At 52.6% G+C, this 11726-nt stretch overlaps 4 protein-coding genes across 5 annotated transcripts; 3 read left to right on the plus strand and 1 right to left on the minus strand.

Moving 5' to 3' along the window:
- The first annotated feature begins 441 nt into the window (after window positions 1–441).
- Window positions 442–2277, plus strand: LOC123079469 (cytochrome P450 94B3). The gene has a single exon (XM_044502244.1). It carries the CDS (start codon window positions 625–627, stop codon window positions 2164–2166), a length of 1542 nt encoding a protein of 513 aa, XP_044358179.1. The 5' UTR covers window positions 442–624; the 3' UTR covers window positions 2167–2277.
- A 1461-nt stretch (window positions 2278–3738) lies between these two features.
- LOC123079470 (cytochrome P450 94B3) lies at window positions 3739–5703 on the plus strand. Its single transcript, XM_044502245.1, has one exon. It carries the CDS (start codon window positions 3881–3883, stop codon window positions 5489–5491), a length of 1611 nt encoding a protein of 536 aa, XP_044358180.1. The 5' UTR covers window positions 3739–3880; the 3' UTR covers window positions 5492–5703.
- A 1058-nt stretch (window positions 5704–6761) lies between these two features.
- On the plus strand, window positions 6762–11105 carry LOC123079471 (cytochrome P450 94B3-like). Of its 2 annotated transcripts, none has more exons than XM_044502247.1 (3): window positions 6762–8733; window positions 10631–10672; window positions 10816–10938. In XM_044502247.1, the coding sequence occupies exon 1, from the start codon at window positions 6955–6957 to the stop codon at window positions 8581–8583; it is 1629 nt and encodes a 542-aa protein (XP_044358182.1). In that variant the 5' UTR covers window positions 6762–6954; the 3' UTR covers window positions 8584–8733; window positions 10631–10672; window positions 10816–10938. The 2 variants fall into 2 exon arrangements, 1 of the variants encoding a protein (XP_044358182.1); XR_006438011.1 differs by lacking the exon at window positions 6762–8733 and adding an exon at window positions 11019–11105 and having other exon boundaries at window positions 9399–10672.
- Window positions 8974–11363, minus strand: LOC123079472 (50S ribosomal protein L34, chloroplastic). The gene is made up of 2 exons (XM_044502248.1): window positions 11061–11363; window positions 8974–9399 (listed from the first exon to the last, which is right to left on the minus strand). Exons 1-2 carry the CDS (start codon window positions 11296–11298, stop codon window positions 9146–9148), a joined length of 492 nt encoding a protein of 163 aa, XP_044358183.1. The 5' UTR covers window positions 11299–11363; the 3' UTR covers window positions 8974–9145.
- Window positions 11364–11726: the final 363 nt, after the last annotated feature.

Here is an 11726-nt window from a genome sequence, read left to right on the forward strand (position 1 = left end):
AGGAAACTGGACGCTACTAGTATATAGGATACTAGTAGCGTTGGTTGTTTATCCACGCTACTATTATTTCATTCGTAGTAGCGCGTACGTAATAGCAGTAGAGCGGGTGGAACACGCTACTACTAACAAAGTCATAAAATTAGCCCAGGAGCCGCTTATTACCGCGTCAACTAGTCTGACATATGCCCATAAAATTTTGTTTTTCAATGATCCTAAAAAAATCTTTTGTTTTTCAAAGTCAATGCTAAGATCCGCGTGACACCTTGATTTTAGTTTAAGAAAACCTTTTATATATCCGCTAACACCTTGATTAGTTTTCCATTTTATTTTAAAATTTCAGAGAGCTGGGGGAGGGGTATGAACTTCCCCACCAGAATTATTGCTTTTCATATATATGCAACTGGTGTCTAGTGATGTCCACGACTCAGGGTTACCATGCTATTATGCCAATGTAGCAACCCGATGCATGAATCAAACAACTGAATCGGGAGGCAACTCTGACCAGTCGCCGATACAAGAAAACTGAACAATCCCTCACCTCTCATCGCAAGCAGAGTGATCTAACTGGAGTATCACCCGCACCGCTCGCGAGCTAGGCAAGACCAACTCACTCACTCACTCGCCATGGAACTCTCCTTGGCCTCATCCCTTCCCCTCCTCCTCCTGCCGCTCCTCCCTCTTCTCTACTTTCTCTACCTGCGGCCGGACCCCAAGAAGCAGCCTCGCGGCCATGGCCTCAAGGTCTACCCCATCCTCGGCACGCTGCCGCACTTCGTCAAGAACCAGGACCGCTTCCTCGAGTGGTACACCGGCGTCATGCAGGGCAGCCCCACGCACACCCTGGCCTTCAAGGTGCCCGGCCTCACCGGCGGCGCCATCACCGCCGACCCGGCATGCGTCGAGCACATACTCAAGGCCAACTTCGCGAACTACCCCAAGGGCGAGCTCTCGGTCTCCATGCTCCAGGACTTCCTCGGCCACGGCATCTTCAACTCCGACGGCGAGCAGTGGCTGTGGCAGCGCAAGGCCGCCAGCTACGAGTTCAACAAGCGCTCGCTGAGGAACTTCGTGGTGGACGCCGTCCGCTTCGAGGTCGTCGAGCGGCTGCTGCCGCTGCTGGACCGCGCGGGGCGCGACGGGCGGACGCTGGAGGTGCAGGACGTGCTGGAGCGCTTCGCGTTCGACAACATCTGCCGCGTGGCCTTCGGCGAGGACCCGGCCTGCCTCGCCGAGGAGGGCATGGCCGCGCCCGAGAGCGCCGAGTTCATGGCCGCGTTCAACGACGCGCAGAACACCATCATGGCCCGGTTCATGTCGCCCGCCAAGTGGCTGTGGCGCGTCAAGAGGCTGCTCGACATGGAGCCGGAGAGGCGGATGCGGTCGGCGCTCGCCACGATCCACGGCTACGCCGACAAGATCGTCCGTGAGCGCAAGGAGAGAGGGGAGGCTGGGCTGGCGAGCAGGGACGACTTCCTGTCGCGCTTCGCCGCGGCCGGCGAGCACAGCGACGAGAGCCTCCGCGACGTGGTGACCAACTTCATCCTCGCCGGCCGCGACACGACCTCGTCCGCGCTGACCTGGTTCTTCTGGCTGGTGTCCACGCGGCCCGACGTGGAGGACAAGATCACGCGCGAGATCCGCGCCGTGCGCGCGTCGGGCGACGGCGAGGATGCGTCGACTTTCAGCTTCGACGAGCTGCGCGAAATGCACTACCTCCACGCGGCCATCACGGAGTCGATGCGGCTGTACCCGCCGGTGGCCGCCGACACGCACAGCTGCAAGGAGGACGACTTCCTCCCGGACGGCACGTTCGTCGGGAAAGGGTGGCTGATGACGTACTGCGCGTTCGCCATGGCGCGGCTGGAGGGCGTGTGGGGCAAGGACTGCGAGGAGTTCAGGCCGGAGCGGTGGCTCGACGAGGAGGGCGCGTTCCGGCCGGAGAGCCCGTTCAAGTACGCGGTGTTCCACGCGGGGCCGAGGATGTGCCTCGGCAAGGAGATGGCCTACATTCAGATGAAGTCCATCGTGGCGTGCGTGCTGGAGAGGTTCAGCCTCCGGTACGCCGGCGGCGAGGGGCATCCCAGGCTCATAATGTCACTGACGCTGCGGATGGGAGGCGGCCTGCCGATGCAGGTCAAGAGCAGAACAGGGGAGGCTAACGCCTAGGATGCTTCATGCTTGGAGGAGTCACAAATCACAATTGCTCTGTACTCCATTTCTGTAGTGTTCTTGCTTGGTTCGGGAAATAAATTTCACTAGCGGGTTTAAAGGTTTTCATTTATAAGTGCAACGTTTATTAAACTAGTAGTAACGATATTTATGTGTGTTGTTATGCCATATAATGTGCTGGTGTTTGTTCAAGGCTCATTTGTTTTGTGTTAGGGTTCAGTTACACATAGTTCAGAAATTATCTTAACTCGTTGCAGAAACCATGGGGACATGCAAGTCATGTGGCAGAAACCAACTGGACAACTTTGGGATTACTAGTTGATTCCACATTTCACTCAGACTAATCGCACAAGCAGAGTCATGCTTGATCTAGAACTGCACTCAACTTTACTGAAATCTACTCAGCATTACTGCAGTAACCCAGTAACTAGAAGGTCATCCAGGCCATGAACAAAATCTGCAGAGGTTTCTTGTGGTGTGCCAAAGAGCAGGCGTCAGGTGGTCAGTGCAGAGTGGCGTGGGAGACCGTGTGCTCGCCAAGGTGGGCAGGTGGACTTGGCATCCCTAACCTCAAGTGGCTCAATACTGCCATGCAGGCAAGATGGCCATGGCTGAAACGAGTGGATCCATCGAGACCGTGGGCGGAGTTTGATATTACAATTCCTAAAAGGTCAATGCAAATCTTTCAGGCTGCCACCCACGCAACGGTGGGGAATGGAGAAAGCACGTTGTTCTGGGAGGATAGATGGGTGGATGGCTATAGAGTGGAGGAGTTGGCACCAACAATTTATGGAACGGTGCGGGCGAGGATACGACGCACCCGTACAGTGAGCCAAGGATTGATGAACGGAGCCTGGGCGTTGGACATAGGCCCGGAGGTTACGAGCCAGATGCTTCATGAGGACCTGTGATTGTGGGAGCAAATGGCGCGGGTCCAATTGCACCAAGATACGGTTGACTCAGTTCGGTGGGCTTGGGAGCCAAGCGGGTCCTTCTCCACGCGATCGACATACTAAGCAAAATTCTGGGCAAGGGAAAGAGTTCCAATGGCGCAGTTCACGTGGAAGTCCAAAACTCCTCTGAGATGCCGATTCTTTACTTGGCTCGTATTTCATAACAGATGCTGGACCTCGGATAGACTGGCGAGCCGAGGATTGGACCATCAGGAAGCATGCCCTTTCTGTGACCAAGTGGAGGAAAGTATCAATCACATAATGCTACAGTGTGCCTTGGCGAGGGAAGTGTGGCTGCGTGTCTGTACAGCTTGGGGAAAGCCAGAATGGGTTCCGACAACAACATCACTACTAGGGGAGTGGTGCACGGCCACCGCGGAATGCGCCTGGGAAAAAGGATGCACGGGCACTAATCATACTTGTAATGTGGGAGCTATGGAAGTATCGGAATGGCATCGTGTATGACGGCGATGCTTCGTCGAGCGCATATGTAATTCAAAAGGTAGCGGTAGAGTGTAGGGCGTGGAAGATGGCAGGCTTACTTAAAGTAGACGTGGACCGGTTCCTAGCGGCCATGGAGGTGGGTCATGCGGCGAGTAGCTAGCATGTGAGATAATGGGTGGAGTTGGGGTTATGAAACTTTTGTAACCGCCAACTTGAAGGGGCTTCTTTCCCCATCTCCCTCTTTAATATATAATCGCACAGAAAAAAAAACCAAATTAATCAAGAGAAATAATAATGGTTAATAGCATAAAAAAATGCAACAACTCTATCTGGGAATCTTCCCCTTTTGCTGTACTAACTCACTCCTACAGTTTGGACTTGTCAAGCCTGAGATCCCGATCGCCATGGAGCTTCCGTTGACCTCGGCCCTCCTCCTGCTCCTACCTCTACTCTGCTTCCTCTGGCTACGCCGGGACACCAGGAGGCAGAGTCGCTCCGACGGCCTCAAGGCCTACCCCATCATCGGCACGCTCCCCCACTTCGTCAAGAACCAGCACCGCCTCATCGAGTGGTCGGCCGGCGTCCTGGCGCGGTGCCCCACCTACACCATGACCTTCAACTTCAGGGGCCTCGGCCTCGGGGCCGGCGTCATGACGGCCAACCCGGCCAACGTCGAGCACGTCGCCAAGGCCAACTTCCAGAACTACCCCAAGGGCGAGTTCGTGGTGTCCGTCATCGAGGACCTGCTCGGCCACGGCATCTTCAACTCCGACGGCGACCAGTGGCTCCGGCAGCGCAAGGCCGCCAGCTACGAGTTCAACACGCGGTCGCTGCGGAACTTCGTGGTCAGCGCCGTCGGCTCCGAGGTCGTCGACCGGCTGCTGCCGCTGCTGGAGCGCGCGGGGCGCGACGGGCGGACGGTGGACGTGCAGGACGTGCTGGAGCGCTTCGCGTTCGACACCATCTGCTGCGTCGTCTTCGACGAGGACCCGGCGTGCCTCGCCGAGGAGGAGTGGCCGGGGGCGGACGGGCGTGCGGAGTTCATGCGCGCCTTGACCGACGCTCAGAACATCGTCATGGCCCGGTTCATGTCGCCGGTCAAGTGGGCGTGGCGGCTCCAGAGGCTGCTCAACGTGGGGCCGGAGAGGCGGATGCGCGACGCGGTCGCCACGATCCACGGCTACATCGACAGGGCCGTCCGCGAGCGCGGCGAGAGGGGGGCGGCCGCCGGGCTGGCCCGCAAGGACGACTTCCTGTCGCGCTTCGCCTCGAGCGGCGAGCACAGCGACGAGGGCCTCCGCGACGTGGTCACCAACTTCATCGTCGCCGGGCGGGACACGACGTCCTCGGCGCTCAGCTGGTTCTTCTGGGTGCTGTCCGGCCGGCCCGACGTGGAGGACAAGATCGTGCGCGAGGTCCGCGCGGCGCGCGCGTCGAGCGGGGAGGGGTCGTTCGGCTACGAGGAGCTGCGCTCGATGCAGTACCTGCAGGCGGCGATCACGGAGTCGATGCGGCTGTACCCGCCCGTGGCCATGGACACGCACTGCTGCCAGCGCGAGGATGTCCTGCCCGACGGCACGCTCGTCGGCAAAGGGTGGCAGGTCACCTACAGCGCGTACGCCATGGCGCGGCTGGAGGAGCTATGGGGCGCGGACTGCGCGGAGTTCCGGCCGGAGCGGTGGCTCGACGAGGAGGGGGCGTTCCGGCCGGAGAGCACGAGCAAGTACCCGGTGTTCCACGCGGGGCCGAGGATGTGCCTCGGCAAGGAGATGGCCTACATACAGATGAAGTCCATCGTGGCCGGCGTGCTGGAGAGGTTCAGCCTCCGGCACGTCGGCGGCGAGGGGCACCCCCGGCTCGTCATGTCGCTGACGCTGCGCATGGGAGGCGGCTTGCCGATGCAGGTGAAGAGCAGAGGGAGCTAGCTAGGCTACTTGCAGGAGTCCATTTCGTCACAGGTCAACAATGCTCTGTACTGTACTACTCCATTATTTCTGGTGTAAATCTTCCGTTATTGCACACCTTGTTGATGGTATGGTGGTACGCTTCTACACGTCGGTACATCACTTGCCGGAAAAGTAGAAGAATTTGGTCCGCTTGTATTGTTCCAACATCCAATGGCATAGCGAGTTTGATACGTTACGCCGACGGGGAGGGGATCGATCGAAGGGGCAGACACTTCTCAATGTTCTCATCAGTCATCTTTCTTTCTTCAACCGTCTTCACTCTTCAGTAGGTACTTCCTCAACTAAAGCCACGACTCTCTTTTTGGATTGGAGAGAGTAGTTTGTTGTTGTTGTTGTTGTTGTTGTTGTTATTGTTGTTGTCGTTGAGAAAAATCAATCTTAGTAGCAGAGAAATAAGCTAGCTAGCCACTGGGAGAAGATGCCAGATGATCTATGCAGGAAATGCCACGCTGCACGTGAAATCGACGTGGTTCAGAAGGGCACTCAGCAGCAGAACAAGGGAAAAAAACTTGACACCAGATTGCTCAGAGCCTCAGACCTTCATCGTTATCGCATGACTGCTGGTTGCAGTGCACCGTACGTACATCCAAACTAGCTAACTTGTCCCGACTCATGAGTTTCTCGTGTGGATGCTGGAGACAGAAGAAAAAAAGAATGATACTCGTTGGCCCTGAACAAACTATAATCTTTCTCTGACCTTGGGCCGGAGGCATTTGATGTACTGAACGTATGTGGCGTAGTTACGTTATGGAATGGAACCAAGGAGTACGAATAAACCATTTCATTCAGTTATAGAAGATTATCTATGCATCAAACATAGTTTTTTAAATGCCACACCATGAACGAATCACTTGTGAGCATCACAATATACAGTGTTTGTTAATGGTTCCGTTGCAGCTGAACGAATCAGGTAGCAGATCATTCCAAAAAAAAAGGAAAGAAAGAAAAAAGAATCAGGTAGCAGATCAACCGAGTGAGGCAGTTTTTTTTTTAAATGTAGGCAGCATTAAACTATACAAGAGCAATGGAATACAAGCTTTTTTTGCGAAGATGTGGACATCAAAATTGACTAGTCTTTGTTCATGGTTAAGTTTGTGTCCAAGTGATTTATCTTGTAAAATTGGTCATGTTTTAGTTGATGGTTCACTTGCTTATAGTTGCCAGGAAGCAGGAATCACGTCAACTTGTAGTTTCCCATGGACACATGCCTGAAACCAACAGCAGTATTCGGAGCATTGGTTGGTGTCGCATCCGCGCACAAACTAATTACACAGCCCCAATCAGTCTTCATCTACAAGTGCCATTGACATATACTGAAGCCAAAGACTCAAAGTACACTCATCCAGCTCACACTTCCAACTAGACCAGATAAATCAAAGAGAAAAATGGTTACATAGAAGTATATCAAAGATGCAACAACTATGCTTCAGAATCCCCTTTTCTGTGTCAACCTCCAAGCACCCCCACTCACTCCTACAGTTTTATTTAGACTAGGCAAGCCAGAGATCTCGATCGCCATGGAGCTTTGGTTGACCTCGGCCCATCCCATGCTCCTCTTCCTGCTCCTACCTCTACTCTATGTCCTCCGCCTACGTCGGAACACCAGAAAGCAACCTCACGCCGACGGCCTCAAGGCCTACCCCATCATCGGCACCCTCCCACACTTCGTGAAGAACCAAGACTGCCTCGTCGAGTGGTCGGCCGGCGTCGTCGCTCGTTGCCCCACGCACACCATGGCCTTCGACTTCAAGGGCCTTGGCCTCATGGCCGGTGCCATCACCGCGAACCCGGCCAATGTGGAATACATCGTGAAGACCAACTTCCAGAACTACCCCAAGGGCGAGTTCGTGGTGTCCGCCATGGCGGACTTCCTCGGCCACGGCATCTTCAACTCCGACGGCGATCAGTGGCTTTCGCAGCGCAAGGCCGCAAGCTACGAGTTCAGCAAGCGGTCGCTGAGAAACTTCGTGGTCAGCACCGTCCGGTTCGAGGTCGTCGAGCGGCTGCTGCCTCTGCTCTCCCGGGCGGAGCTAGAAGGCCTGACGCTGGACATGCAGGACGTTCTCGAGCGCTTCGCGTTCGACAACATCTGCTGCGTCGCCTTCGACGAGGACCCGGCGTGCCTCACCGACAACGGCCTGGGGGTGAATGGGCGTGCGGAGTTCATGCATGCCTTGAACGACGCGCAGATCATGATCATGGCCCGGTTCATGTCGCCGGTCAAGTGGGCATGGCGGGTGAAGAAGTTACTCAACATGGGACCGGAGAGGCGGATGAGTGAGGCACTCGCCACGATCCACGGCTACGTCGACAGGATCATCCGTGACCGCAGCGAGAGGGGAGCGGCCGGGCTGGCGCGCAAGGACGACTTCCTCTCACGCTTCGTCTCCAGCGGCGAGCACAGCAACGAGAGCCTTCGTGATGTGGTCACCAGCTTCATCATAGCCGGGCGGGACACAACCTCGTCGGCGCTCACTTGGTTCTTCTGGCTCGTGTCCAGCCGGCACGAGGTGGAGGCCAAGATCGTGCGCGAGATACGCGCGGTGCGAGCGTCCTATGGGAGCGCGGATGCAGCCTTCAGCTTGGACGAGCTGCGTGAGATGCACTACCTGCACGCAGCGGTCACGGAGTCCATGCGGCTATACCCGCCCGTGGCCATGGACTCGCGCTGCTGCAAGCATGACGACGTCCTCCCCGACGGCACATTTGTGGGCAAAGGTTGGCAGGTCTCCTACAGCGCGTATGCCATGGCGCGGTTAGAGGAGATATGGGGCAACGACTGTGCAGAGTACCGGCCAGAGCGGTGGCTTGATGAGGAGGGTGCGTTCCGGCCGGAGAGCTCGTTTAAGTACCCAGTCTTCCATGCCGGGCCGAGGATGTGCCTCGGCAAGGAGATGGCTTACATACAGATGAAGTCCATTGCCGCCTGCGTGTTGGAGAGGTTCAGCTTCCAGTTCGTCGGAGGCGAGAGCCGGCCAGGGCTTGTGTTCTCCGTGACCTTGCGTATGGAGGGCGGCTTGCCGATGCAAGTGAAGAAGAGGGGGCACTGAGCAGCTAGGCATGTTCCCTTTGCCTACAGGCTGCTCCTCTCTCACGGCTACTGGTCCTAGTCCTACATATTCAGGTTCTAGCCAGTCTTGAGGTACCATGTATTCAGGCACTCAACGTATTCACTAGATGACTCAACCAAGAGCAGACAGGTACTGGTACTTAATACTCCATGATAGCGTAGGAGATAAATGTATTCCACTGACTGCCTGAAGTTTTCAACCAAAGAAGTGTTCTCAAAACTGTTAGCGTGTAGGTAAGCACCAATTTGTCCTACTGCACAAAAATACTAGGATGATATATAGCATTTGGGTCCTACAAAGTTATAGAATGCAGCGCCCAAGATGATATAATCTCACGAAACAACATAGCATTAAAGACTGCCACAACCAAAAAGGATAAATTGTACCGGTGTTGGAATTTAATTCAGGTATCAAGTTATCAACCAGAGTAACAGGGAAAAGATGTGCCGCAATTGTTACAGATGAACATGGCTGAGAACATGGGGTGCAAAAAGAGTAAAACTTACAGCTGGAATACATAACGCCTCACATTGCGCTGTAATCAGTACTTTGTCCCAGTGGGTGAGTTCGACTTTGTGCACAGAACCTTCCTTCCTCTGTCACGTCTACGCTTCAGAACCTTTCTTCCAGCAGTAGTCCGCATCCGCCTTCGGAAACCATGCACACGGGCAAGTGACTTCCTGGATCTTGACCTCTTGGTCAGGCAGAGGGCAGCCTTTCCGGCCCTAATCTGTAGACCGCGAGGTCTGCGTGTTGTTAATCTGTTGTAGCTGAACTCAATTCCCAAAGATGAACCTGGCGTACATAATGATAAAATATCATAGTCAGTTCTACATAATCAACACTAGGATTGGATACATAAAATCTTCTTTTAGTGAACACCCATGAGGTCTAAACTTGACCGTATTAAGGATGAAAAGGTTATCTGTTACAAAGACGTAAACAGTAGTACTTGATCATTAGACAAATGTTGTAATAGATCAAAAGAGAAGCTCTAAACCACATGTTACAACTAAGAACTTGTGATTTGCCTCGTTAACCCACTACCCTGTGCAGTTCTAAATTCCACGCTTTGATGGTCTATTGCTGTTGCATGTAAATCCAAAATTTGCTAAACAGAAGTTCAGACAAAAGTATTCCAAAATAAACTATTAGCTGCCTTTGGCTGTTCTCTGAAGATCACTTCATTGTGTATGAAAACATTCTACTACATTGCATTGGTTCATTCCCACTTTAGCTAGTTCATTTAATATAACATTGTTGTGCTGCGTTTAGAAGCATACTGGGTCATTTTTAACCATTTCAGAGGTAGATAAACTGGCTGAGAATGAGTAGGTATTGAAGCTTGAGGAACGAGAGTCTTCATTCTTGAAGTTGTCCGTTCATTGTTTAACTGTGGTAGACAATTTATTACATTATCAGTTTGTTGTTCAACCATGTACATGAGCTACATTTATGTCTGAAGGATCTGTGAGACTTTCCATCGTCTATATGATTCAGGGTTTTAGGCCATCAAATTCAGATACATATAGTAGTTGTATCCCATTTCTTCTTAACACTTGAGTACTAATTAACAAAATAAGAACCGCAGTCATATGGTAATATGTAGCTTGTTTGTGAGAATTTGCAATTTAGATTGTCTAACGAAATCGGCGGTCACACGGCATCCTCAAAAAAAAAAAACTGGTAGAAATTGCAGGACACGATGACACAAGTTAACCGTCAGCCATGCACATCTTCCTAATTTAGTAATTTATATTCACTGAAAGTGATATTTGAAGTATGAAGATGCTTTTTATTTTCATAGAGAGAAATATGAACATTATCAGTTCAAGTATGGACAAGAAAACAAAAATTGGGCCTAAGACTAGAACGACTTATGCAGAACTTGCTTGCTCTCAGATAACTGCAGGGGTGCTCATCCTCCGGGCCAGACATTGTAGATTCCATGATTCCATCGTACTATGTACATGAACCAACATTTCCAACAATAATGAAATTTAATACTGGAGTATATATTTTTCAGACAAAATGCTGGACACGTTGAAGTTTGCGAATACCTGCTGAGGTACATTTTTCCTTCGACACCTGCCTAAATTCTACTGTTTACAGTTTGGGACAAATACAGCAAGTGTCAAAAGGAGCCCATAACTATGGAGGCTCACCCTGTGTTCATAATGTTTGACTCTCTTCTTGTCACTGAATTTGCAGAGCACGCGGCAGAAAAACTAAGACTAATACTTATACAGCACCACGGCATTGTGCAACAGCAGAACATCCATAGTTTACACACTTCTACCGTTCTACTGTTCAAACCCGCCATTTCCATTGCAGGTAATTTTCCCCTCCAACCCCTCAAGCTGAACCCAATAAAACTAGCTGAACAGTACCAACATATCAAACACATTCAATAGGAAATTTCTCTCGTGACAAAGGGAAGGAGGAGTTCGTCTCACCGCCGAACGAGGAGGCGGACGTGAAGGCGAGCGACGCCGAGACCGCAGCCGAGAGCGAGGAGGTGGGGGCGGAGGAGGTGGAGGAAGAGGAGATGAATGAGCTCCGGAGAAACGGGGAGGCGGAGGCCCCCATGGGGCCCGCCTTGTGGGGGCGGAGACCGCCGCCGATAGCCACCGCCGAGATCCTCCCGGAGTGGAGCGAGAGGGACGCCATTGTGGAGGCGAGGGCAAGCGCCATGTCTGGGCAGTGGGAGTGCGGGCTATCCTCTCACACTCGATGCTGTTATCATCATATCCACGGCTGGATAAAAAGTTTGGGCTTTATGGGCCTTAATTTTGGGCAGCTAACCTGTTAGCCCATCGGTAGGCCCTCTCGATTCTCTAACAGCTCGTTTGATACCCTCATTTTCTCAAAAAAGAAAAAAGTTTAATACCCTCATTTTTCTCTCTCTCGAATATGCAGTGTGCTTACTATATATCCAGATACTCCCTCATTTCTTTTCATTTGATAGAAATGAAATCTCTGTTAGGATTTCAGTTGGTTGAAATGGAAATCCAACTACAAAAGACATGCTTGGTTGCCATAAGGATTTATAAATTGAAATCATTATTGTGTCATGTATGGCTGCCATTTTGGCAAGAATCAATGAACCCACACATAGTTTG

This window comes from Triticum aestivum, chromosome 3D, assembly GCF_018294505.1.
Source record: "Triticum aestivum cultivar Chinese Spring chromosome 3D, IWGSC CS RefSeq v2.1, whole genome shotgun sequence".
Classification (NCBI taxonomy): domain Eukaryota; kingdom Viridiplantae; phylum Streptophyta; class Magnoliopsida; order Poales; family Poaceae; genus Triticum; species Triticum aestivum.

Excerpts from the sequence above, each read along its gene's own strand:
- LOC123079469 (XM_044502244.1), top strand. The coding sequence starts at position 625 with ATGGAACTCTCCTTGGCCTCATCCCTTCCCCTCCTCCTCCTGCCGCTC.
- LOC123079470 (XM_044502245.1), top strand. The coding sequence starts at position 3,881 with ATGCAACAACTCTATCTGGGAATCTTCCCCTTTTGCTGTACTAACTCA.
- LOC123079471 (XM_044502247.1), top strand. The coding sequence starts at position 6,955 with ATGCTTCAGAATCCCCTTTTCTGTGTCAACCTCCAAGCACCCCCACTC.
- LOC123079472 (XM_044502248.1), bottom strand. The coding sequence starts at position 11,298 with ATGGCGCTTGCCCTCGCCTCCACAATGGCGTCCCTCTCGCTCCACTCC. Across the intron at positions 9,400-11,060 it reads GTCCGCCTCCTCGTTCGGCG|GTTCATCTTTGGGAATTGAG; the intron begins GTGAGACGAACT and ends TATGTACGCCAG.